Source organism: Rhea pennata, chromosome 5 (assembly GCF_028389875.1).
Source record: "Rhea pennata isolate bPtePen1 chromosome 5, bPtePen1.pri, whole genome shotgun sequence".
Classification (NCBI taxonomy): domain Eukaryota; kingdom Metazoa; phylum Chordata; class Aves; order Rheiformes; family Rheidae; genus Rhea; species Rhea pennata.
In genome coordinates this window covers 19,295,713-19,322,496 of record NC_084667.1, presented here as the reverse complement: position 1 = coordinate 19,322,496, position 26,784 = coordinate 19,295,713, and the positions used below count along the sequence as shown (strand labels likewise).

At 34.3% G+C, this 26,784-nt stretch overlaps 1 protein-coding gene across 7 annotated transcripts in view; it reads right to left on the bottom strand.

Moving 5' to 3' along the window:
* The window catches only part of FUT8 (fucosyltransferase 8), a 122,312-nt gene that overhangs the window by 17,171 nt on the left and 78,357 nt on the right, over nt 1–26,784 (bottom strand). For all 7 annotated transcript variants that reach the window (XM_062577377.1, XM_062577378.1, XM_062577376.1 and 4 more), the window contains one exon: nt 20,451–20,688. In XM_062577377.1, the coding sequence (XP_062433361.1) occupies nt 20,451–20,688 (238 nt within the window). The remainder of the gene's footprint in view (nt 1–20,450; nt 20,689–26,784) is intronic.

Below are 26,784 nucleotides of genomic sequence, written 5' to 3'. Positions count from 1 at the left end.
GCAGGATACAAAACAGCAGACAAGAAAGCCTGAAGCTTGCTTAATAAAACGAAGATAGCTCCATAAAATTAATCATATGTATTCAGAAGAGGACTTCTCCTCAAATACCTATCAGAGATCAAATTTTGAGTGACTTATCTACATTTAGTTTCTGGAGTAAAAAGTTGAAAGTATAAATTTTTTTCCTAAATAAATCTTGTTTTGTTATTGTTTGCTGTGTTCATTAAATTTAAGAAATGGAAAGTACTTTAGCCGAGATCATTTATCAGCATATCAGTTCTCATTTATTTGTGATTATGTTCACAAGACTGATGAATTTATGGTAGGAAGTGAAACACTTCGTGACGTCTGCTTGCTTGGCTAGTTGCATAAAAATAACTACAACTGAGCTAATGTAATCGAGTCTGCAACTATCACAAGGAATCAGAAGGCTGGCACACCTTTATTCTGTTAACACTAACCTTTCTTTCATGCCTCTGCATTAAAATGGAAAAGAAAGATCCTCCTGTTGTGGGAAGATATTAGGACTTTTTTTTTTTTTTTTTTTTTTTTAATCTCCACTTGGTGTAGATATCCCCACTTAATCTGTAAATGATGTACATATTCTCTACTATTCTCCTCTATTCTTCGTTCTCTCCAGCTGTATGTACTATGTTGACTAATACTATACCGGACTAATCCTTTAAAAGTTATACTATTCATTAGCTATAACATTCACAGCTAAGTTTTTATACTGCTTATAGCAGAAATCAATCTAAGTAAAACATAAGCTTATCAAAAATTTCATACCTGATTCGGTGGTGCATTTTTTTTTTTAATGTTAGAACTACAAAAATTCTTTGTAGAAAATTTCCCTTCTTGAAGTACACATGACAGCATTTACTAGCCAACTTGCTAACTAAGGAACAAATATGGGAAGCACAGTGCTATCAGTCATCTGGAAACAGTTCTATCAATACCATTGCTTTTACCTAGAGAATATGAGATTGAAAACTGATCTGGGTCTCTTGTAGTATTCTAGAGAAAATTTTCAGTGTTTCTTGAAAGATTCCTAGCAGGCAAGATTTTTTTTTTTTTTTTTTTTTTTTTGAATAAATCTAGAACCGATCTCCAATTTTCACCTGGCATGGTTTAAAAAGCTTTCATGGAAATGTTAATTAATGTAAGATATTGTTTTAGTTTACTGAAAAAAGATATGCAGATAAAAAATAATATACAAAAAAGCCCCAATAATAATGAATAACCAAGCCTTACCCAGACTGAGAGGCAAACATATACACTAAAAAATACTAAGTCACATTCTTGACTGATACAAATTGTAGTCATTCTACTGAAGACCATGAAGTTGGATTAAATGTACAGAATGATCTGTTTACCTACACATTTCCAGAGGGGTTTTTCGTTATGTATTCACCAAATTTTAAAATAATTCCATTCTTCCATTTCCCAGTTGTATTTTGTCAAATACATACTGCTCTCCCCCTACACACACACAAAAATCCATACAATTGCTTATATCTTTCTCACAAGTTGTTAGTTAGAATCACAGAACAATTAGATAAATTGTAGATCAGTCAGGTCCAACACCCTGCTTAATGCAGGGCCAGCTCTGAAGCTTGATCATAGAATCATGAAATTATTTAGGCTGGAAGATATCACTACAGGTGTTAGAGGTCACTTACATTTCAGTAATTCTTCAAGCTACTTTTTCTAATGTGATGTATTTTGCTTTTATAGATGCCAAATTTTGCATCTATAATTCTATTTACAGCTCATTTAATTTTCTTATGATTCTAGGTGCTATTTCTAGGTGCTGAATTCTCACAAGGCTCTCCACTGTCTTGCTGGCTACTGCGAATGTATTGCAAACAAAACAGGTTGATGCTTCATCAATTTCAGTATTTAATGCTTTCCTTCACAAAGCAGACAGAAGAATAGCTATCAGAAACTAGGGAATATTCTTCTGTATTATGCTATTTATGAATTGGCAACTAGTTCAGAAGAAACAAAAAGTATGCTTTTACCTGTTCTATATTACAGACTACACCTCCTACAACTATTTTTTAGCGCATATTCAAATATCATTATGGTACTCACCCAGTAAGGACTTCATGCCATGGCTGAATTATAAAATGGAATTAAAATGAAATTAAGAACCTTATTTTACTTTTAAAATAGTTAGCCAATATAAAAATATAATTTAAATGAGTTCATCCCCTTATATTTCTATCTGCGATATTTTGCTAAGATTGTGCTTTACATTTACACTTTACATTTATTTTTTTTATTATTATTATTATTACATGAATACATTTTTAATGTGTCTTTGAAATTGTATCTGGATTACTTTACTCACAACAGACTGACAGGTACAGTGTTGTCAACAAAACCTATGGTTTTGGGGGGAGGGGGCTGGAAAAAAAGAAAAAAGATAGCATTCCTATTTCTGTTCCAGCACAATGCTGCCTTCCAGAGCTTTTAAACTACCAATGATCTTATAAGCACAAGTTCCATTGATTTTCAATAGGATTTATTTTCCTACACCATTTTGGCACCTACCCATAATAAAAAATACAAAGATAAACAGTGATCTTTCCTGTGCTAATAAGCAAAGGGATTTCAATGCATGTTTTCCCTCTTTGACCTAATGAAAACATGAATTGAGAGTGTGGATTTTTACCTTCGAAATAGTTATGTCTCAAACAAAAATAAAGCAGCAGCACCTACTGACAGCTTTGAGGGCCTCCACTCCCTTTTTAATCAGCTCAGCTAAGCCGCATTATACTTAAGTAGCTTTTTGTTTCACTCTTGAAAATCTCTCATTGCTTAAACACTATAAACTTTTTACGGCCATTGATAAGTCATTTTGAGAGAACGTTAAAATATAGAGATTCTCCCTTCCTCAATCATTTAGATGCCCAGCATGCCAACTTAAAAGGTTACAGATGAGGTGTTTGATTCCACAAATGGATTGCATACAATAGCCAGTGAAGGCATTTTCAGTGCAATGTCAAACAGCAGAATTCAAGAAGTTTACTAGTAATTTATTTCTTTGTATATTTATGTAGTGAAACTGCTCTTGAACAATGTCTCTTTTCATCCAAACAGCCTGTACGAATGGGGAACCTGTCTAGGAAGAGCTCAAGCTCCCTGTCAGAAAATGTCATAAAACATATTTGCAAAGGCAAATGTATATTTTTAAATACAAAGTTCTGTTTGCTATCCATGCTTAGTCATTTCTCCAAACAGTAATCCAAGTTGACCATTTAAAAGTAAGATCTTATGTATGCATATCTAGACATTAGTTTGGAAAATATGTAAGAGATCTGTATAGTAATATTTAAGAAAAACTAATTTCAGATTTAGCTTGAAACAACTACACTGAAAATGATTCTCTGTTTCAGTCTAACGTTAATTACTGTATCCTCAAAATACTTCCTCTGAATTGCATTTTCTGGAATAGAAGATAAACAGCTTATTTTTATAATAGTCCTTCAACAGCTGCAGGAACTTACCTTCAGCTGATCTCCAGCAGGCAATTGCTAACTGGACATATGCACAAGTTAGTAACAGGAATGTCTGCGCATGCAAAGAACAAGACTGCCTCAAGAAGACTTACTGTCTTTTTGAGCAAGTGGTTTATAACTTCGGCTCCCTATCTTATTTTGTTCTACATTTAAAGATTTGAAACACTGGCCAAGAGCGTATCTTCAAATAAATTAGTAAAAATGCTTTCACATGCAAGTCCAGATGGAATACAACCCTCAAGGTGCACAGACAAAAAGAGGCTTTAGTTAGTCATAAATAAAACAGCGGAGAATAAAAGTGCTATGCAAAGTGCAGTTCATAGCAGAGAGACATACATCATCTGAACAGGGCAGTTGAAAAAAAAACAGAGAATGAGGGATACATGGTACTTACTACAGTCTACTAACAACAAAAAGTGAAAAATAAGAGTGTAACTCTCCTGAAGTGCCATGAAAGGAAAATTTTCTGATTTTAAGTCACAGAGTGTATGCACATTTTCAAGTGATCTACCATTTGAGGACAGAATTTGATTTTCCAAAGAAAGTAAGAGAAAACTGTAACGCAAGAAGAAATAAAACTCACATAAAAATATAACATTCTTCTCCATAACTATTACAATAACATAGTATCATATTAGTTTCCACACTACTAGAAACTTTTAAAAAGTTACTGCTTCTTATAGTAGTTAGGGACATGCACAAAAAAACTATGTCTGAGATACGTCTTAAAATGTAAGCAGTAGCAGATAAAGGAAATCAGCTCTAATGATTTCTCTGCTAAACATGTTAGATAGCATTCACAAAGATGTAATGTCAAAAATATGAGACTCTCATAAAGGTTGTTTTTCTTAGAATTTCATATGAAGTTTTAACAAAATAAATTTATCTTCCAATGTGCGTAGAAGATGAAGGTAATAACATATAGGTTTTAAAGCTACTTAGCTGTTTTGAAACACTAAGAAGAAATCAGTGTGCTGAGGACCTAAAGACTGAGAAACAGAAATACAAAATGCAAGCAATGATTGCAGTCTTAAAAGTCTTGGTAGAGCTTTTGATTATTTTACATGATAAAGAATAAAATTCAGCACCATTTCGCTACTTAGTTGATTCTTCATGTCTAAAAGAATGTACAACAATAAAAACATCTTTTCAGTATTAAAAGTACGACATTCTGAATATATACAAGAAATAGATCCTAGCTGACATATTTTTTATTCATTACTCAAATGCAGAAAGGAACCCTTTAGAATTTCACAGATTTATACTGACATGAACGAAATATCCAGCTTTGAACTATAGGCTCACTACAGGCTAATAAAAAGAACAAGCCCACATAAAATGATATGTTCCCAAGTATCAGAATGATTCCCCACAGTGCTGGGCCTTGCTCTGAGCCACCTTTCTCCCACCTGGAAATAGTAGTAATAGTTTTCAGGATATAGGTCTTGACCACAGACCCCAAAGGCCGAATCTCATAGGATTTGGATGAAATATTTTCATCAATTCAATCTGATCTCACAGCTGTCAGTTGGGATTACCCTTATTCAAAGATTACTTAGATGTAAGCAATATTACTTAACCATAATATAACTGCTGACATTGTAATGGTTAGTATAATGCATTATAGAATAACTTAAAAATTGAATACAGGTGATAATTTCTCCAAAATTTGAGAAGTCTTCAGTTTGGATTGAAGTTCATGCAAAATTCATTCACTGAAACACAGAATTCAGATTAACATTTGAAACTTCGTAAGGACTGTTAAGATCAAATATACTCCTAAAATAATTTTACCCTCAGGTTGTCCTGCTGTCCCAAACATAATTTTTTTTTTTGTTTGAACATGAAAAACACTTAGATTCTTCCTTAGTATAATGCCACTGTACTACTAGTCAGGTACAGTATGGTTATCTTAAATTCAATGAACATTAGGCCAATATGTAGCATTTTGCTAATGGAATAATTCTCAGATGAGTGATAGTTATTCAAATATCTTCTAAATTTTGTAATGGAAAGATATCATTTGTTTAGTTACCTATGATTTGTCATCCACAATTTAATGCCTGTGATAAAAGCTAGCATTTAACCACTAACCTACTAATTCTAGTTTTGCTAGTATATTGGGGCAGCATCAACTTATTCAGAAATTGGAAAACTGTACTTCAAAACGTAAAATTCTATACAAACAGTGTGAGATACATGATCAAATATGTAATCAGTTATTAGGACTACTGCAGAGAACAGCTGTGAGTCCTCTTCTTTCTCTCCATGCACTCCTTTGGTTTCCAAATCTACCAAGAATCAATAGTGCTTAAATTTCTAGTAAAGAAAGGTAGGGCAGCAAGTCATGTAGGGTTTTCTCATATCTGGCATTATTCCAGAATAGCTATTTTGAAATAATTATTTCAGTAGAGTCACTTATTCACGAATAAAAAAAATGCTTGTCCTAGGTTACTTTAATTCACTTCAACACATTTAAACAGTTCAAATTGAATAATGTGCATGCCAGTCTATTCATAGTCCTTCCCATACATAGAATTATTTTCAGTCAACTCCATTTTATATAGACATAAAATCTTAATGCAAATTAATGATGACATAAAGAAAACTCATTGTATAAAATCTAAAATCTCCACATTTTTGTTCCTTGAACCTTAACAGATAGCACACTTTTACATATATATATACACACACACACACACACACACATATATATATACACATACATAAATACAATAAAGTTATAAACTTTCTTACTTCTGCCACTGGAAAATTTATGTAACAATAGCTGCACTTAAAGTAGTCTCTTTTCATCTCCCGTCCTGCCAAAAATTGCTGCTGGCTTGTAAACAATCTTTAAAAAAAAACATCATTGTTTTATCAAGAATAGCTTTAAGTTGTATAAGGAATTACATTAGCCTATACAAATGACTTAATCAGAATCAATATTCAATATTGTGGGCTTGATTGCCTTATAGTCTGACAAAGTATACAGATGTATTTTGTGAAGAACTTGTTAAAATACAAATGGATTTAGTTTAGCATAACAGATTTTAGATTGTGTGAGTGAACTTTGTGTCATAGGTCGTATTAAAAGTATTGCTACAAAAACACTAAAAGACAAAAGGCTAACATTCTTTTATGTAAAAACAAAAGAAATAAAGCTATTTAGAAGAAATGAGGCATCCCCAGTAGTCCTGATTTCAGATCATCATAGATCATAGATCATAGAATGGTAAGGTTGGAAGGGACCTCCGGAGATCATCTAGTCCAACCCTTAGCGTAGCCCATATGGGGACTGAACCCGCGACCCTGGCATTAGCAGCACCGTGCTCTAACCAACTGACCTGTATAAAAGATGCATTTTAATGCAATCACATGTTTATAATTTGCAAGTAAAGTAATACGGATGTATTTTAGGTAAATCATGTGTTTTGCTACTATGCAACAAAAACTATCTTCAAAGAACTTTGAAGGTGCGAGAGCAAACTCGCATACCTCATGAAGTGCCGGGGTTAGGGATGCTTGTAAAATAGTAATTTGGCCTGTAAATTTATGCTTAAATATTACACTTTTCCAGGCAACATTCTGTTCAGTATTTAGCGTAGAATGGCATAGATTATTCTCACTTAATGAGCAATATTGAATTCTTTCCTTGCTATCAAATGATATGTGGCCTCACTTGCTGTTTGCTACATGCTGTTCCCACTGCGCCCTGCTAATTTCCTCGTTCTCTGTTTCATTATGTTTGTGCTCTCTATTGCTTGTATCTTTCTCCAGTAATATTTTCACAGAGCTCTCCAGAGATGTGTGGTGTGTCCCTTCATCTTTAATAACCAATCTGAGACCTTTGAGACATTAGTTTTCAAATTAAACTATAAGAGTTTTTGTGATTCGCGTGCTCTTAAATGCTTTGTCATAAAGATCTGTCTCGCCCTTTAACCTAGTAACAATAACCTGGTTTGTCTTTCTTACTCGTTGTGGATCCCTTCGCAGGAATCCACAGATGCCTATGCTCAGGAAGACCTTGCTCCTTTATGTGTAATACGGTTCCTATTGATTTAGACTGTAGCTATGAATACCTAGATCTGCTGCAAAATTAACCCTAACATATAATATTCTCCTGAAGATGCATTATTCTGATGAAGAATGGGTCACCCATTAAAAAGTTTGTTGTTGTTGTTGTTGTTGTTGTTTTCTTTATAAGATTTGCTTGCAAGGAACAGGAAGAAATCTAATCTTCCAGGACAATATTAATTCCCTTTCCTTTTCAGTAATCTCTGCACATTTCCCAAAGTTTTCAGCACTTACAGCAAAGTCCTCACATAACATAAGTGTTGTTATTTTATAAGCTTTTTTAAACATAGCTCTTTTCTTCATACAGCAAGACTTGTGTACTTCAGAAAGGGCCTTATGGCCCTTTCAAAAGATAGTGTATAATTGTGTATTTATGACTAAATCATTAGATCCTTCAGGAATAAACAGAATAAAACTGCATAGCTACTTCATTTTAATCGAGAGCACATGTAACATTCTTTTTGAAAAAGTTACAGCTATATGTACCTTATCTTCATATTTCTTTTGAAAGAAAATGATATGCTCGTGAAAAGGGCTGCGAAGTCAACTCTGAAATACATAGTTTCCTCATTACAGACACTAAATGCAAAATATTGGCAAAAAAACACATCATCAATAGGACTTGATTCAATACTTGAGGGAGAGAGGACAATATAATTCAATTTGCTTGGTTCATGTAAGTCTTTCTGTTTCTGAAAAAGTTGCCAAAATGGGGCTGGACAGCAACAGTGGCTTAAGGGAACCTGAAAGAAAACCCAGTATGCTAATTTCAGAGATGTCATTGAACATCCCATCAGACTGGTACTGAACCATGTTAGATATGGACTAGTGGTCTAGAAATTAAATATCTTATTCTCACCTTAGAAGGAATTGAGTCACCCCACTCCTTTAGTATTACTATTTTAATAAGCATTCACAACTACTGAAGATGAAATTATTAAAATGCAAATATTAATCATGCACAAAGTTTAAGCATGTTTTTAGGCAAACTTGTGACTAAAGTATACTGACTAAAGGATGTAGTTTGCAACAGAATACTGACGGAAACAGTAAATACTTACTCAGTTTGTTTGATTTAGGCTGCCCCGCTAATTTTTGCCTGCTTTTCACAGCACAGCCAACTGTATATAAAATTAGCCAGCCAACAATGAATTGAAATATGAATCTAAACAAAGAGTGATAAATTCTATTGACTCAAAGAAAGAGTGATCTTGCAAGTTGCAGACCATCTCTTAGAATGTAAGATTATCTAGTATATTTTTGTGTTCAGTAGCCTTTGAAGTACTTGTTTTCAATGAATTTGTCAAGGTACTTTTTGCTACCAAAAGGTTTTGCAATTAATTCTGCTATTTCAATATATGTTAAATAACAGAGAACCTCTTTTTGAGCCTACTATCTGTTAAATCTTCTGATGACAATTCTTGTATTAAGAGAAAATAATAAATCATCTATACCTTTCTGTTGCTTCCACATCACTTATAAATTCACAGACTTTTTTGTGCTCCATCCCCCATTATATCATTATTAAGCCAAGAAGTCCTATTCTCTTCAGCTCCTCATCTTACAGAATTTGCTCCAGCCTCTGGTCATCCTTGCCTTCTCTGCAGCTTCTCTAATATTTTCCCATAACATCCTCCTAGATAAGCTCAGGAAGTGTGGGTTAGACAAGTGGACAGTGAGGTGGATTGAGAACTGGCTGAAAGGCAGAGCTCAGAGGGTTGTCATCAGTGACGTGGAGTTCAGTTGGACGCCTGTGGCCAGTGGTGTCCCCCAGGGCTCAGTACTGGGCCCCATCCTGTTCAACTTATTCATCAATAACCTGGATGAAGGGACGGAGTGCCTCCTCAGCAAGTTTGCTGATGATACCAAGCTGGGAGGAGAGGCTGACACACCTGAGGGCTGTGCTGCATTCAGAGAGACCTGGACAGGCTGGAGAGGTGGGCAGAGAGGAACCTCCTGAGGTTCAACAAGGGCAAGTGCAGGATCCTGCACTTAGGGAAAAATAACTCCATGAACCAGGACAAGCTGGGGGCTGACCTGCTGGAGAGCAGCTCTGCAGAGAAAGACCTGGGAGTGCTGGTGGATGACAAGTTGACCATGAGCCAGCAATGTGCCCTTGTGGCCAAGAAGGCCAATGGTCTCCTGGGGTGCATTAGGAAGAGTGTTGGCAGCAGGTCAGGGGAGGTGATCCTGCCCCTCTACGTAGACCTGCTGAGGCCTCATCTTGAGTCCTGTGTCCAGTTCTGGGCTCTCCACTACAAGAGAGACATGGAGCTACTGGAGAGAGTCCAGCGTAGGGCTATGAGGATGATCAGAGGGCTGGAGCACCTGCCCTATGAGGAACAGCTGTGAGAGCTGGGCCTCTTCAGCCTGGGGAAGAGAAGACTGAGGGGGGATCTTATCAATGTGTATAAGTACCTGAAGGGAGGGTGTCAAGGGGATGGGGACAAACTCTTTTCAGTTGTCCCATGTGACAGGACAAGAGGCAATGGGCAGAAATTGAAGCACAGGCAGTTCCACCTGACCGTGAGGGGGAATTTCTTCCCCGTGAGAGTGACAGGGCACTGAACCAGGTTGCCCAGAGAGGCTGTGGAGTCTCCTTCTCTGGAGATCTTCAAGGCCTGCCTGGATGCAACCCTGTCTAACATGTTTAAGCAGGGAGGTTGGACTAGATGATCTCCAGAGGTCCCTTCCAAATTTACTGATTCTATGATTCTAATATCTGTATATTACTATAGTTCTGCCACATCCATTGTGAGATACGAGTGGAGACAGGGAAGGACTAGAGCTGCACAGAGTATTTGTGATCACTAGCATACTAAGATTTTGTACAGAGCATGATGATTTTTCCTGATCTGTCTCTATTCATTTTTAATAAATTCAAAACATTTGTTTTTCCTTTGATAGACCTTCCTACTACAAACTCATTTTCTAAATAATAATAGCTAGTGAGATCTCACCTCTGAATGTAAAAGCAGGGTTGTTTTTCCCCCATAAGCCAGCATCTATCAATGAATTTACTGATATAGTTAACGTCTTCATCAGATCTGATGGTAAGGTTTTATGTATTTATTTAAGCAAGCATAGCTATATGTCAGTTCAATTGAACTGAAGTATATTCCTTCCAGGAAGGAATATAATTGCTTTGGGAATACACTCAATTCTTTGCCTCATTACCCCTGCTTGGGACGTCACCTTAAACATGTGTTGATCATCACACTGAAATGTGTGATTCTGAACACAGCTCTATATCAGTTTTCATTTTTACGTTAACTATTATATCCTCGGAATATTTTTGACTTAAAATAGGGTCTCAAAATGTCCCAAAGCACCTTAACTTTAAATAGTCCATTTTAACCATTATGAAAGATTTTTTTTTTTCAAAATTTAGAAACTAACCTAATTCTTATTAGAAGATTTACCTTAGTGAATTCAAGTCACACCAGTCTCTCTCTGACTCTCCGCCAACAACCCATTTGCCTCTCTATATAAAAGTGTTTTCCTTCACTGTAAGGTCTGAGTTCCAGTCTTGCCTTAGAATTTGTTTCTTTTATTTGACTAAAACATAAGTCCATATAAAATTAACCACTGGTCTGGTATTCACTGGGCAGTGAAAAAGGCTCGCTTGGTGCTCAAAGATGACACCTGGTATCTTTCACTAGCATAAGCAGTGAAAGAATAAAGAGATATTTTGCATGTTTCATGACTGCATCTAAAATTAGCAGCAACAGTAAGTTATATGCGTTAGTAAATAGCTTATTAATTTATACTACTATACTAAAACTACCTTAACAGAGACCCTAAGTGGGAAAAGGCCAGAAAAGAGATACTGGTAAGTGTGAACTTCTCTGTCAGAAAAGAAGCTTATGACCTGAAAGAAAGCTTACTGGCCTTCACTGAATTAACCTGAAAATGATCTAATTCTACATGAATAAGATCGGCAAGCTGACCATACATAAAATACTAGGTGTGCTATTTTACAGAAAGATAGCACTGAATTTCAAAGAAAAAAAAAAACTCCAGTTGCAATTACTGGAACTTCACAGGGAAGATGAAGAGACATGTATGGCCAGATCTACAGCAAAAAGTCATCTTGTACTTCGTGACTGTGCAATTCATAGATTTCATGGCCAGTAGGGATCACTGATCTCAGGATGTCTTGTTTTCCCATATATCAACAATAAAGATCCACTATTATTACCAGCAACCAATCCCAGACTTCTGGTGGTGTTAACATATAGTGTCCTCTGTCCTGCCCACCCTTTGCACTACTGTGACACTGCATACAGACTGGAGGTGAGAGAGAACAAGTGTTGCTGTCTGCCAGGTTATGAAGTCCCAAAGCAGTTGAACATCATCTATCATGCCTTCTTATGCCCAGGCATTAAGTTCCAAAATCAGTACTGACTCTCCAGAGACTTCCTAATACATAAAACCATTCCCTCCCCTCTTTGCCTCCAAGAAGCAGATCCACATAAGAGTATCTGTTTAGAGTGAACCACTATAGACATGCAGACAACCCAGTTTGATGCAGTTGCATATCTACTTAAGCTGATCTACTTTTGCACTGCCATCAAAAGGGGGCAATCCTGCTCTTACCACGCTCCATATATTCTCATCCTCCCTTGTGCTGGATTGGTGGTTACGCCACACAGTCAGCTGAATCCAGAAGCTCATTTTGGCTACCTCCCAGCTCTCCCACATAGTTTTTTTAGATAGTATCAGTTCTCTTCGGGGCCACTTGAGCCTTTAGCACAGACATCAGAGGGTGATAACAATATGGGGCTTTATCTTCTCAACATCTCTGAGCATTTAACATTGGTTAACACAATTCACTGAAGCATCTCCTTGCTTACTTTAATTATATCTTCTTATTAATCAACTCTCCTTGCTCTAAAAATGTTTTATATATACATATATATATATATACACACACACACACACACACACACAAACACACACACATATATATACATATATACAGCTCTATTCAACCTAACTCAACCTAGACTGTCTACACAGTTCAGTTACCCAGCTGAGTTGGGTAACTGAAATAACAATAAGCCTATATATCATATATGCAAATTTTTAATAAATTAAAAAGAACATAATCCACAGTTTTCAAGAACACATATGATCTTGATGAAACAAGACTTACTGATGAAGAATACCGTATCCTTGAATAAATTATTGCAGTGGTCAGCCAATCTTTCTGCAAAAAGCGTATTTTATTTCCAATCTGAATTGTCTGGCCACCTGCCTTTGTATAAAGGCAAAAATCCTTTCCTCAAAGAAATTCCTATAAAATGTGATGGAAACAGCTTTTTAAAGTTGCTTCTATGCTAAATTGAATGATATTCTTTAATCTTGTCCTATAAAGCAGATTCCTGGCCTTGAGTCAGTGTAGTTCTTTCTGAAAATCCTTTCTTACTTATTAATATCTATTCTGAATGCTGAATTATAAAACGAGACACTGAGTTGCAGTCTGGCCAATGCTGTGCAAAGTTAAGAGTAACTACTTCTTTACTCAATATCCTTCCACTTACACATCAAAGATCACATTTGCTATCTTAGGCTACTACATCATGAGGCTACCCCATCTCATCATAACAGAATCCCCAGATCCTTTTTACTTTCTAAAATATTTTTCCCATGTTCTTTTACACAGAATGTCTTCATTCAGAGCATTTTACAAAGGAAAGAAAATCCTCCAGAACAAAATACCTGCACTACCTCAGTTACTTGATTTAAAGATTACCTCTGCGGAAACAAAGGGAAAATAGAAGACAGACTGCTGTTCTCTCTCAAATCACCATTCCCCAGTGTCCTCCTCCACACTTAATGTAAATTCATCTACACTTGAATTAAAAATGTAAGTAATAAAAGCCAGTATCTAAAAAAGATATTAAAAATAAAAATAGAAGTGGATCAATTGTTTCTGCAAGATTCTATAAGTAAGAGTGAGCTATAGGAGCAAAACAATTCATACAGTTGTATAGGGAAATTAATTACAGTATGCAAGTTAAAGAGCCTTTTTTAGGTTAATACTAAACATTCAACTGAATTATGTAAAGGGTTACTATCAAGGAAGATGTGGTACATAGAATGAAAGTTTTTTATTTATTGCAATTAATTCTGCCAAATTATTTTTTATGATTTGAGATTGTAATTTGATTACTTCTGCCTGATTGGCTTTAATAAACTAAAAATTAACTTCATGTATCCACAGAATCCTCTGTTTTGGATTAAATACATAAACACATTACTTAATTTATACTTTAAGATCATAGTTCAATGAATACTTAAAAGTTGGTACTACCACCAAAAGAAACAGCTCTGCCATTTTTTCCCCCTCTGGGCAGTGCTGCTTTAAAGCACTCATTCATCAAGCCATAGCTAGCAGTAGCAAAGTTAACCTCAAAATGTAACTACAGGAAACTCTTTCAAATCTCCTTTTTCAAGTTATCTTTTACCTTAATGTTCTGCAGACCTCCTCGAAAGAAGCACATACTATTATTTAAAACATAAGTGTCATCTTTAGTTCCACATCCCTTCGTTCCCCACTATGTAATGAAGAAATTCTAACTGTATATTAATCTGTTCTGTCTTTTCATCTGTTTTCTTTTTCCATTTAGTCTGTAGTTTCAGTCTTTTAGTTTAATTATTTTACAGCCTTCCTTCAACATATCACTGGAGAAGTTAAAAATTTTGCCTGCTAAAAGACACACACCAGGACATCACAAATCAGCAAGTAAAAATGAAAAAAATAATTCAATCCCTTTTTAGCATGCTACAATGATAACTCAATATACAATCTGACAAATAAAAATATTCATGCTCAATATAACTCAATTTTCAAAAGAATTAATTAAGTTTAATAATAAATACATCTTTATAAGATCTATATATAATTTTTTTTATTACTAGAGGATCACATATATTTCTTAGAACAACCTCTACCTAAATCATTCATAAATACTTTGGCTACAGATATCAATAAAAAAAAGAGCTGCAAGTAAGTTACAGCTGCAGATAATGTATAGGTTTAAAACGAAAAAGAACACACATATAACCATCTCTTAGTAAGACATTTTTTTCCTTCTAGATTGACAAAATAAAGTGTTTGAGAGAAATGAAAGAAAAAGTAACGTTGTTCCAGGATGTAAAATAGCTAATATATTTGGAAAAACCTGCAATTCGGTTTCTAATCTTTTGACATACCTGATCTACAAAAGCTAAACTTGACTTGTAGAAATAGCATGTCAAATGCATATCTGTCAGGTATGACAAGGGCAGAAATGACCCCCAAGTTCTCCATACATACGGAGCAAAAAGTATAAATTAACATTTTACTATCAGAATGACATCAGTTTGCTTATTAAAATTCACCCAATGCTAATTTTTCTGAAATACACAAGCAAGCTCTTATGAATAACCAGGACGGATTGCACCAATAGTTTTAAAAGAAAATGTTTTCAACTCACATAAGCCTTTCAGTTCTTTGGAGATCAAATTACTATCTAAATTGCTTTGTTCAAGACAGATTTCAGACACATCAAAACTTCAAGTTGCTAGTAGAACTTTAATAAAAGGGTCAAGTAGAGGCTATTTAATTAATAAGAAAGATAAAAGTTGGCATTTAAACAATTTTTTGCCATGGCAGGAAGCAGCACAATTTTAGTAAATTATTTTTCTATGCAGTGTCTGCAAATCACTTGAAAATAACTCTGTAAAACAACAATATTTTCAGACCTTTTGACATATTTATGTAATTTATACTGATATCTTGATACAAATATTCATTTGTAGAATACTTTTGATATGTAATTAAAAAAACTACTTCTGTAAAACACCCATATAGACATCATATAGACACAGTGTGTACAGTATGTAGGAGAAGAATTTTGTTTATAATAAATGGAAATTCACAATTTTCAATGTATTTCAAATACAGTATATTTCAAATTTCAATGCATTTTTATACATTTATTTAAAGAAAATAGATGTTCCCACACTGATTTTAGAATTTTTTTGAAAAAAATATTAAAGGTATTGTTTTGCCAACAAGCTTTTTTAAGTTAAGAATTTCAGACTTATTTGTACCTAGAAAAGGACAGGCAATAAAATGAAAGCAAAATCTATATAAATTTGTAGAGACATAAAACACATACAGAAATCCTTCAGCAAGACAGATTGTCTTTTAAATTTACTAGCAATTATGGAACCAGAGAAGATTCATATGAAGCTAAGCTGGAAATAGTAAAACAGATCAATTGTCAGCAGTGATCATGCCATTTTACAAAGTCAGAACATAAAAGTCTATAAGCATGAATGGTTAGCTAACAGGCATCCTAGAAAGACTTTCTTTCTTAGTTGTATATTTTATATGGCTAGAACCTCAAAATTCAAAGTGGTGGTATTCATTAATTGCAACAGATCTGATCATGTCAAGATATTTTATGTATTCAGCTTTCCAATGATTTTTCCTGATGTATTCCAACGATTTTCCTGACTAATTAAAAAAAAATCTGTAGAGGACTAAAAGGAATCATTATTTGTACTTTCGCCAGCAAGAGCCCATAGTGCAAGAAATAAAGATCTGTGAAAATAGATCATTAGAAATAAGATTCAAACTTGAGAATGAAAATATATGGGCTTTAAGCCATGTGTGCGTAAGTGTTCCTAAACTATGGTTTACAGCTTATTATGGCAAATGTAAGGCTCATAAAACTGCCCATAACTAAAATGCCCACCGCTTCTCAGTTGAAAGTACTATTTCAGCTGCTAACTTTGCCAAGTGAGAGTAAAACTTCAGCTGAAGTTTTCAATGTCAGGTTTCTGTTTAAGCCTAGTTATTTTTAGAAATCATTCAATCATTTTTGGAAAGACTTCATATTCACAAAAAAAGCTAGACTTTTCAAAAGGAGAGTTTTCTAGCATCTTGAAGCTTTGAAGAACTGACCTAAAATATAAAAGTTGTTTTAGTGAGTAAACACACTGGTATTTGGCTAAGCTAAATTATGTCCAAGCACAGTTTGTTAAGTATTAAAATATAAGCACCAATTTAATTTCCTAAGATTCCACATGCACTGAGTATGCAGAGTCATGTTGAGAAGACTATTCTTTGCAGCTGAAGTTTTTGATATGTACTGATTACCAAACATTTTGAAAGAGAGATAAGATTCACCTGCATAAATGAAGCTGCATATGAATGATCAAAATTCGAGTTAACTTCTGAGGCTCAGTAAGAATTTCTCTTCAACACATCTTACCCCTTATCTGCTTACTGTTCTAGTATTTTCACTGTCTTCTAAAGCAACTGGTTCTGGACATTGCCAGCTTATTACAATAAAAGAATAGGATAGAATATCATACATTCATAGGACGTCATCTACTCCAATCTCCTTCTCAAAGCAAGGTTAGCTATGGGATCAGAACAGCTTCATCCACTCGGTGAATTTTTTTTGTTTTGAATTAGTATTGTTCTTGGTGAGGTACCTAAAACAAGGACTCAGAAACATTCTTTAAAGCCCACAGAGGAAAAAAGACTCCCTTACTGAACTATACATGAGTGATCGCTAAGGCAAGGCAAGTACTGTGTATGCAGTTTATTGTAAACTACAGCTCCCAATAACATTTCACCGTTCCCCATCTCCCTCAGAATCTGGTAAGGTTGTTAGATGCTACATTTGAACCATTTAAGAAGCCACAAAGGATTCACTGCAAGAATATTTTGAAGTAGAAAACTATTTGTAAAATCTTTTCCACAGAGACAGTAGTGGAAATTATGAGAGCTGCTGAACACTTATATATATCAGATCAAGGAAATCCGTGCATCGCTTAACCCTGGTTATGCCTGGACTGAAACAGACTTTGGGCTGAATTACCCACTGCACAGGCAATTCTCTTTCCACTACACATTCTCCATGGCACAACGTTTCCTGCTAACTACCTGCAAATCAGAGAGATAACAAAGATCTGTAAGTGCTATTGCATTCAACATGAATATGCAATGATGTTACTGCTTCTCTGAGAAAAAAGGAAAAGCAAACAAAACAAACCCCACTCTCCATAAAAAAAAGCACAAGCACAGAACACACCTCATGAAATTTCAGCAGAAAGTAAAATAACCACAAGGTATTCATTCCAAAATACTACTGTTGCTGGAGATATAGACATTTCCACATTTTCAAAGTGTAACTAAAAAAATTCTGAAATGTATGGGTTCTGCCTATAACAGGCTTGAGTACTTAAAAGAATAATTTAAGAAAGTATAGAGGCAAAATCCATATGGAATGACATCCGAAACCTCAGACACTTGTTATACAATTTATTTTTCCCTATCTGGAAGGAGCTACGGGACTGGCCATAACTATCAGAATTCATCAAAGCAGATCGTTAAAAACTGGTGCCCAAGGATTCCCATATAACTAGGAATTACATTGTTAATCCAACAAATTCCTTTCAATGTTTATTACCCTAAAGTATCACTAACATATTTACAATATAAGGAAATACGTTTGGCCATGTTCTACCATTTCAAAGACAAAAAGACAGAGTAGTGAAGGAATGAGCATCTGCAGGTTTTAGGTTTTTTTCCCATTCAGCACAGATGTTAACCTCCAAGCCCAGTGACTGGCTCAGAGCTTTCCTGAAACACAGAGTACTTGTGTTCCTGTCAGAAATGAAGGATGGGGAGTACTTCTAACAGTAGCATAAAGGCAATAGCCTTGGAAGTTTGGTTATTCTTGCTTGCATCAACTGTACACTCCATCCAAAATCTGTAGATCAGCAGTCCATCAGCAGTGGAGGAAGGAGGAGGAAGGAAAAATTAATTTCTATCAAGGTAGGATCTAAAACTTCTATTTACTAATCCAAACAAACTGTACATTGCCTCAGTGATACTTGGATAATAGTGGTCTGAGAATGTCATGCTGTAGCTCCTGTAATTATATAGAGAAAAACTGCACTACCAAAACATCTCATTAGTAATATCTCTTACTGATGGGTGTACTCTACACAACAATCTACTGGAAACCTCTAAACATTTTTTTTTTAAGATATCGCAACGAAATTCAAATCGTTACTGCTGCTAAATGGGTCCTTCAGGTACTTATTTCATATACAAAAGAGACTTATCAAGTCCTGTACCACTAAAATTTCTGACCTCCTCAACAAGCAGAATATCTTGAGAAGCCTACTCCTTCAATATCTCAATGAGCTCAACAATTAACAAGGAGTTTCAGAAATAAAATCGAAATTACCTGGGAAAATTATCACCTAATTATTAGTGTACACGTATAAGCTTAAAATGTAATAATAGAAACAGTCTTGTTCTCTTAGCTGAGATAATAGCTTTCAGATGTAAATTACTGACTGGAAAGAGTAAGAAAAGATAACCTGACATTCTTTTCTAAGCTCCTTATGCACAAATAATATAAATATTAATAAAAATGTATCAAGTCCTTATTTCCTATCCTTAAGCAGAGAGTTACTAAAACAAATTTCCTTTCTGGGATAAGATTATTGTACCACCTGCTAACAACCAAAATATGTATCAATGCTAATAAACAAATAGGCAATAACCTAAAATGCAGCACAGTATCTTACTCTTTTTCAACTCTAAACTGCTTTTGCCCATCATCTAGCTTAGCTTATATGGACCATAACTGTCAATTTTTTTTGTTTGAGAATCTACATTTATCAATGAAGGCTGAGATCTTACTAAATTTACCTAGTGTTGGGTAAGAACAGTCAGTTGCATTCTTTTTGTTCAAATAAAAGCTCAATAGATTACACACTCAAATGTGTCTTCCCTGCATTTATTCTAACATTTATGAACTCCTATTTCAATACTCAAATTACAGACTTCGAAAAAATAATAGGTATGCCTGACAAGAGAGGATTAGTCAATAACCTCTATTAAAGGTTCTAAAAAACTGACAACTGTTCACATAAAATTATCTGCGAAAAAAATTCAAAAATTCCCACTAGTACTTATCATAAATTTAGAGGAAAATGTTAGCATATTGCCAATTATCTCCAGTTCTGCTGTATATCTACTCAATTTTGACAAATATCTGAAAAGCTGTCAAATATATAAGAAAGAACTATAAAACCATGCTAAGTTTACAATTGTGTTAATAACTCTTCAAAATGTTGACTGTAAGATTTCCATTAAAATGAATACAGTTTTCTTTGAGACAATAAAGCTAGCTGACCTGATCCTTCTGAACATGAATGCCCTAGTTTTTCTAACAAAATTGTTTAGTATAGTACAAGAATGGATCAATTTATTGATCTCCAGTAGAAAGGTATTTAATATTGCCACTGTTTTTACTTGAAAATTCAACCTGAACTTGAAATTCAAACCACTTCAATTTGTATCAAAAATTATTTCAACACTGCATGCCTTTTTGGAGCCTGAATGCCTACTGGATACTATTTTCTTTGTATTTCTTTCGCTTTTTATTTCAAACATACTTTAGTACAACAATGGTTATCAACCATAGCCTCTATTTACTACTCTTTTTATTCTCCCCCAAAATTTGGATTCATACCTGTCACATAACAGAGTCTGACAGACTGCTAAAGGATCACACTTGAAAACTGAAAGAGTTTTTGAATTAAGCAAAAAAATCTCTTCCAAAGTAGCAGAGTTTTCTAAATAAGGATATCAGTGCTCCCACACAATAAATAAATAAAATTTAAAGGATGGTTATGTATACAATTCCAGTCATAGTCATTACGTTCCAAATAAAATTAAACAAAGAGGTACCAAAATAGCTCTACAGGAGAGAAACTGCAGAAAACAAAAGAAAAATTATTTGGATTATTAAGTCTTACCTGACCAGTGTCCAGTAGTGGTACCTGATCTATCAGTGCATGTCTCGCTTACAGGCCTAAAAACAGTCTCCCAGCCCCCAGTAGCATAGCGCCAGTTCTGAGACTCCAAAATGAGTGTTCGCTGAGTGCCGTAAGCAATCATGAAGCAGTAGACTACATGATGAAGTTGACAGCCATAGCCACAGCCTTTGTTGATATTACACACAAGTTTCTTAGCTTTGCTGCAGTCCTTGGGGTTCTGTAAGTATGGATGAAAAAGCAAAGTTGAGAAGAAGATATACACAAAGACATACTTTTTTGTGAAAATTCTGACAAAATCTCATAAATCACACAGGTCATCCTGCTATAATGCATCTCATTAAAATGAATGATCAAGCTTCAGCTCAATAAAAATTTTATGTGAAATCTTCATAGCGAACATGAACAGCTATTGAACATACTTCACTAACCTAATGTAAAATAAAATACCTTCAAGATTTTAAATCACTTTCTCATTTGCAAATCTGTCAGAATAAGCTAACATTTGGACTCAGGGCTCACGTTTAATTAATGTGATTCATAATGTTGGAATGCTCTTTCTTGATTTTTCCTTTGGCGTTTTTCCAAGTTTGTTAGTTCTCTTTCACTGAACATGATTATTATCCAAAAAAAATTTTTTTGTTTATGTAATAAAACAGACACTTCCCAAACTTACTACATACCAAATACAGAATATAATATACCTAGTTGAATAGACTGATAAAAAATAGTATTTTAATTTGAACACACTTTAAATGCAATAACATTCTCTAATTCTAAAATTCAATATATTATATAACAAAGGAGGAAAATGTGTTTAGAATGGGAATGCGTAAGTATGCTGGAAGTTATAAAATATTAAAATATTTTTAGGTATGCGAACAACACAAAAACACAATGTACACAAGGTTTTGTTGCCACAAAATAGTGTACTTTGCTGTGCACATTCATACTTGCATATCTCCAGACACCACTTTTGCATTGTCAGAAATCTTTTTTATAAAAATATCTATTATGAGTAGTTAGTTTCAGGATAAGCTGAAATGATCAGTCAAACGATCATCTTCCGGAAAACTGAGATCTCCCCTTTAGGTGATCTTAAAGCTAATCTAAATATTTTGAGTTCTAAAAATAGTGAGCAAAAATTTAAATTTATGCATTCATTGTGTAAAAGAGGGTAGAATAGTTCAGATCTGAAAGAAAATAAATGGTGCAAGTTCACTATTTGAATGCCTTTTTTTCATTTTAGGGAAAAAACATCTGATTCAGAGTCTAATTAGCTATGCAAAACAATAAACCAATTAAAACCTGTTCCTTAGATCAGTACTCTTGCTATCATAAACCTAATGGTCAACTGAGACATTAAATCTAATGGATAACTTTGAGACTATCATAGACCTACTTTCTACAGTCTTTCAGCAGAGGGTTTTTTTTCCAGTGCTGTATGCAAGTTCCTAGAAAAAGAATTTCATGGCAAAATGACTCCTCCCTATCCAGATCTACAGACATATTTACATCATGTAATGAAGTACAATGATGGCAGGTGCAAGTAAAACCATTTTCTGACGATAACTCCCATGGTGTAGAAAAGCTCTAAATTCTGCCATCACTTCTCTACAACAAAACTACCTATGAAATAAGCATCAGAGAAGAAGCAAGGTGCCACAAATCTCCAAAAGCACTTTCCCTGTAAGATTTATACAGGACATTAGCATTACCTTAATTGTCTAGTGAAGTGAAAATGCAAGCTAATGGGTAATGTTTCAGTAAGCCAAAAGGTGAAAAATCTCACTGTATTTCAACTCAGATGTTGGATATGTTCATATAATCTGCTCATATCTGCTAAACCCCATGCTTGATTTAATAAGCTTCAGTAACCACATGTACATATTACCTTGCTGGTGATTCTGATAGTCTCACATATCAGCACACTAAAATGTTCTATTATCTTCTCTATGCTAATTTTCTAACAGAGTAATGAGATTAATTTATTTTAATTTAGTCATTACAAGAACCAGATCAGTGTATTAAATAGTAATACATTGAATAAAAATACTAAAGATTGATGTAATAAATAGAGTTATTCTATTCCCTGTGATTCTAAAGACGAGAAAAAATATATTTTCAGAAGGCTTTTGTCACCTCTATTGCAAATATACAGACAAAGCTGAACATGATAAGTCTCAACATTTATTTAAAGATTATTTTATTTAAAATATCATTGTAAAACATTCTTTTGTTATTCAGTCATTACTTGCACCTTTACTGAGCATGCACATTTTGTATGTAATGCCTAGAGCAGATAACAATATACATTGTTGTATTGTTACGTTGCTACTTTTTAACTGAATTATTCAGGCTAATAAAAACTATAGGCAACTTCTTTCCATCATTTAGAAAGTTGTCACAAATGACAAGAGAGAACTGACAGTCACAGGCAAAGAGAGATGAAAATATTTATCTTGTATTCCTTTATCATCCATTTTATTTTTGAAAGAGATCTAGAGAGATCTAGATGTTTTATGGGATACTTATAAAAATTCATGCTTTATACAGAATATCTCAGAAGACTTTTACTACCACTGTGTGACAGTACTATAACTAAACAGTAAACCTAAGGTCTACTTTGGCCAGAAGTAAACAATTAGCAAAATGTATTTATCAAAATACAGGAGACATCAGTCTGTCACTAGGTATTAATTGGCTTAGACTGGGTTTTATTTCATTTTTTAGAAAAAAAGATATTATAACTTTGTAAGATACTTTTGTTCAGACATAAAAAATCTTGACTTCACAATTTTTTTGCATAAAGGGGTGCAAAAAGGGACATTAGAGAAGTTAGCGTGGCTATAAGGCAAGTTATTAAGACTGTCTCTCTTTTTCATATAGCAAAAATTCTTGCTGAAAGTAACTTTTTCATGACTATTTAGAAAGGGATAATCTCTGAAAATTTTTAGAAAATATTGATAATTAATGTTCTCATTCACTTTCAAATGCTTGTTTTCTCTTGAAAATGAAAACATTTGAAAGATACAGCAAACAAAAACAATTGGCCTTTAAATAAAATTATTTACAAGTTATTTCTAGTTACCTATGGTTCACCAAAGGAATGCTCACAACATAAATCTTCACAAACAACTAATGAGACTCAAGCAGGTTCCATGCTGTTGTGACTGACTGCTCTAACTATTTATCTCTTGTTAAATTTAACTTCAATTCTGCAAGAGAATTCTCTTCTTTAGAAGAGAACAGACTGTCATTTCCTACTCACTTTGTCCAAGGTAACCAAGATTTTATAGATCTTCATGTACCATATCCCCTTCTCAGTTCTCTTATTCAGACTGAAGTCTTGATCTATTTTGACTTTGTTCTCACAGATACCAGATTCGTATAATTCATCATCCACATTACTTTCCTCATTGCGATATCCTTCCTCCCACTTAGGGTCTAGAACTGTACATCATATTCTTGATGCAGATGCAGCTGGGATATGTACAGCAGCCCACTGTTGTAACTTTCAATTTAATTGTTTGAATATTGTTGAGCACTGAAATGGTGTTTTCACAGAATTATATGCAGTAACTACAAAATCTTGATACTCAGTAAATATTAGTCAATGTATCTGTGTAGGTGCATTAAGGACCATCTTAGCCCATGTACATCTCTTGAAATTCAGTGCACATGAGTAATACAGTATTTTATTATCCAGTGAGAGGTAACATGATTGGAGTATGAGCTAATATTTTGAAATTCTTCTGCAATTGTCTCACAACTGTTTAGCAGAAAGTTTGAAGAATTTAATATTGCTGGTATAAAAACCAGATATGTTGAAATAAACTGCTGGGATACAATAACTTTTAATTTATAGCTCTAATTTAAACAAAAAAGAAGTGAGACTGAAATTCTGAGGAGATTACTCTAAACTGAAAAAAAAAATGAAAACCTGGAAAAAGTTTTGAGGGAAATTATAAAGTTATCAGTACTGGATATTTCTTTTTCCCCTAATACAAGAAGCAATATTTTAAATGGTATAGTCAGCAAGAATGTTGATAACAGACCATATTGCTAGTCACAGAATTCTTTATATTAAACAAGTGACTAAATAGATCTAACAAGTTATTTCTACCATGAATTCATTTTCATTTCTTATTCCTACTGGGTGACTGAGTACTCTTGAGTAAAAAGAAAACGTACTCTGAGAAGTCGGTAAGTCACTGAAGGATAATGAACTGCCACAATATTTTCTTAATGTAATATCTGGCTCCAAAACTATAATTCACGGTATTTTATGCTAGCATATAGCAGCAGCAAGTGATAAAACAAATCAAACAAAATCCAAATTACTAGAAACATGATAACCTGAAATGCATAAATAAACATAGGCTACATTTATACTAGTAAATGGAGCATGCTCAAGATTTACTCTTAACTGGCCCAGAATAGCCTGCATCTATGCTATTAAACTCTCTCAACCTCTTAAAACAGGGTTGCCACATACAGTGCATTTATAAGAAGGGCCTTGTGCTAACTCTCAAACAGTGCCAAAGAATTGTCTGGGAGAAAACCAGTTGGCACGAGTCAAAAGCATGCCAGGAGCGATTCTCACAGTTTAAGAGTATATTACGTTTCAGGGCCTGGGAACATACCCTCTCATTGTTTGGCTAGAATAAAAATACCCTCAGGACAATTTAGCTAGTATATCCCCAGTCAGCAGGATCAGAGGGAAAAGGTGTCAGAAGTGCTGCTCCAGTGCCTCAGAACCTGCCATTGTTTCCAAATGTGCGTGAATTGTCAAAACTCATAACGAACTAGCAAAGTTAAACCCCGCTGCTTAGCATATAGTTTACTCTAAGAGAAATGGCTGTGTTGTTTGTTAATAATAATAAAAAAAAACAAAACAAACAAACAAAAAAAAACGTTTAGAGCAATATATTATCATCCAGTGAATCGGGAGAAATTAATTAGAGTAGACACACCCAATATAATGTTCTTTGTTAGTACAAAAGTGCTCATCTTTACCTTTTGGGTAAATATTTTATTACTTAATGCTACACAGACTGCTGGAGAGCACAGTCCTGCCCAAATTTCATGGAAAATCCTACCTCTTGATGCAAATGATGCCAACAGAAGGTGCTTATCGTCCTAGTTATCACAAATATAATTCACACCGTCCTCTATTCCCCTTCCTTTGTTCTGTCACTTTTAATAGACCCTTTTCGTACTAGTTGCACCTCTTCAAGGAAAAAGTAGATAGCAGAAATTTCCTCCAGATGCTGGAAGAAAATTTTCTTCCTTTCCTAGTCATAAATAGTACATATTTGATCTTTTATGCTATTACTAGCATGTGTATGCAGTATAGAGAGAAAGGGAGCCTTTTCTGCCTCTAATATTAAACTCCTCTAGCTCTCATCTACCCTGCTCCAGGAAAAAAGCTTCACTCTGAGCACATCCCAGCATGCAGATGGACGAACTGCTCTATGCTACTTAAGCAACTATCTACAAGTTCTAGACAAAATTTTATATAGATATCACCAGTGACCATACTTAGTAAAGTGATAGTTATCCTAATATTTACCTCTTTTAGATATTGAATTACTAAATAATTACAGAAGATGAGCCAATACATGTCTCAAAACATATGCAAAAGTTAAATCGTAATTAAATCTTAATTACATTTTCTCATAATAATGTAACCATAGAAAATATTCAGTCCCTTTCCAAACCTTCTCAAAATGTCAGAAAAATGGTCCTGCCATCTGCTAACTATTTTCTCATTTATCCTTTCGTTTTACTTTAGGCCTTTTTGATTTTGCCAAAAGATCAACTTTTTTAAATGCTTAGTCTCATCTATATGCCTAATTTTTTCTTTTGGTTTTGTTTTTAATCTTACAGGGAGGAAATCAGATCACTCATCCAGTGCTGTGCAATTAATTTGGCAATCTGCCAAAAATGAGGAAAGAACTGGAAAATACAAATGAGCTTATAAAATCAAACAATATAGATCGTTGAATACACATTGAAAGAAATTGTTTACAAAAAAGCATGATAAATGCCAAGGAGATGTGCAAAAAAAAAAAAAAAAAAAAAAAAATCCACTGACCCCTCACAGAACAAAATGCTGGATTACAGATACAAATACATTTAAATTTAAAGCTACCAAAGAATTACAGGTGCTAATTTAAAACTATTAAAATATAAAGTCATTAAATAAAATGAAAGATATATGTATGACATTACAAACACTATTGAGAATCCACTGCAAGTACAAAAACAACTGAGTGTTTTTTTGAGGGGATCTAAGGTGAGGAGGATTGGG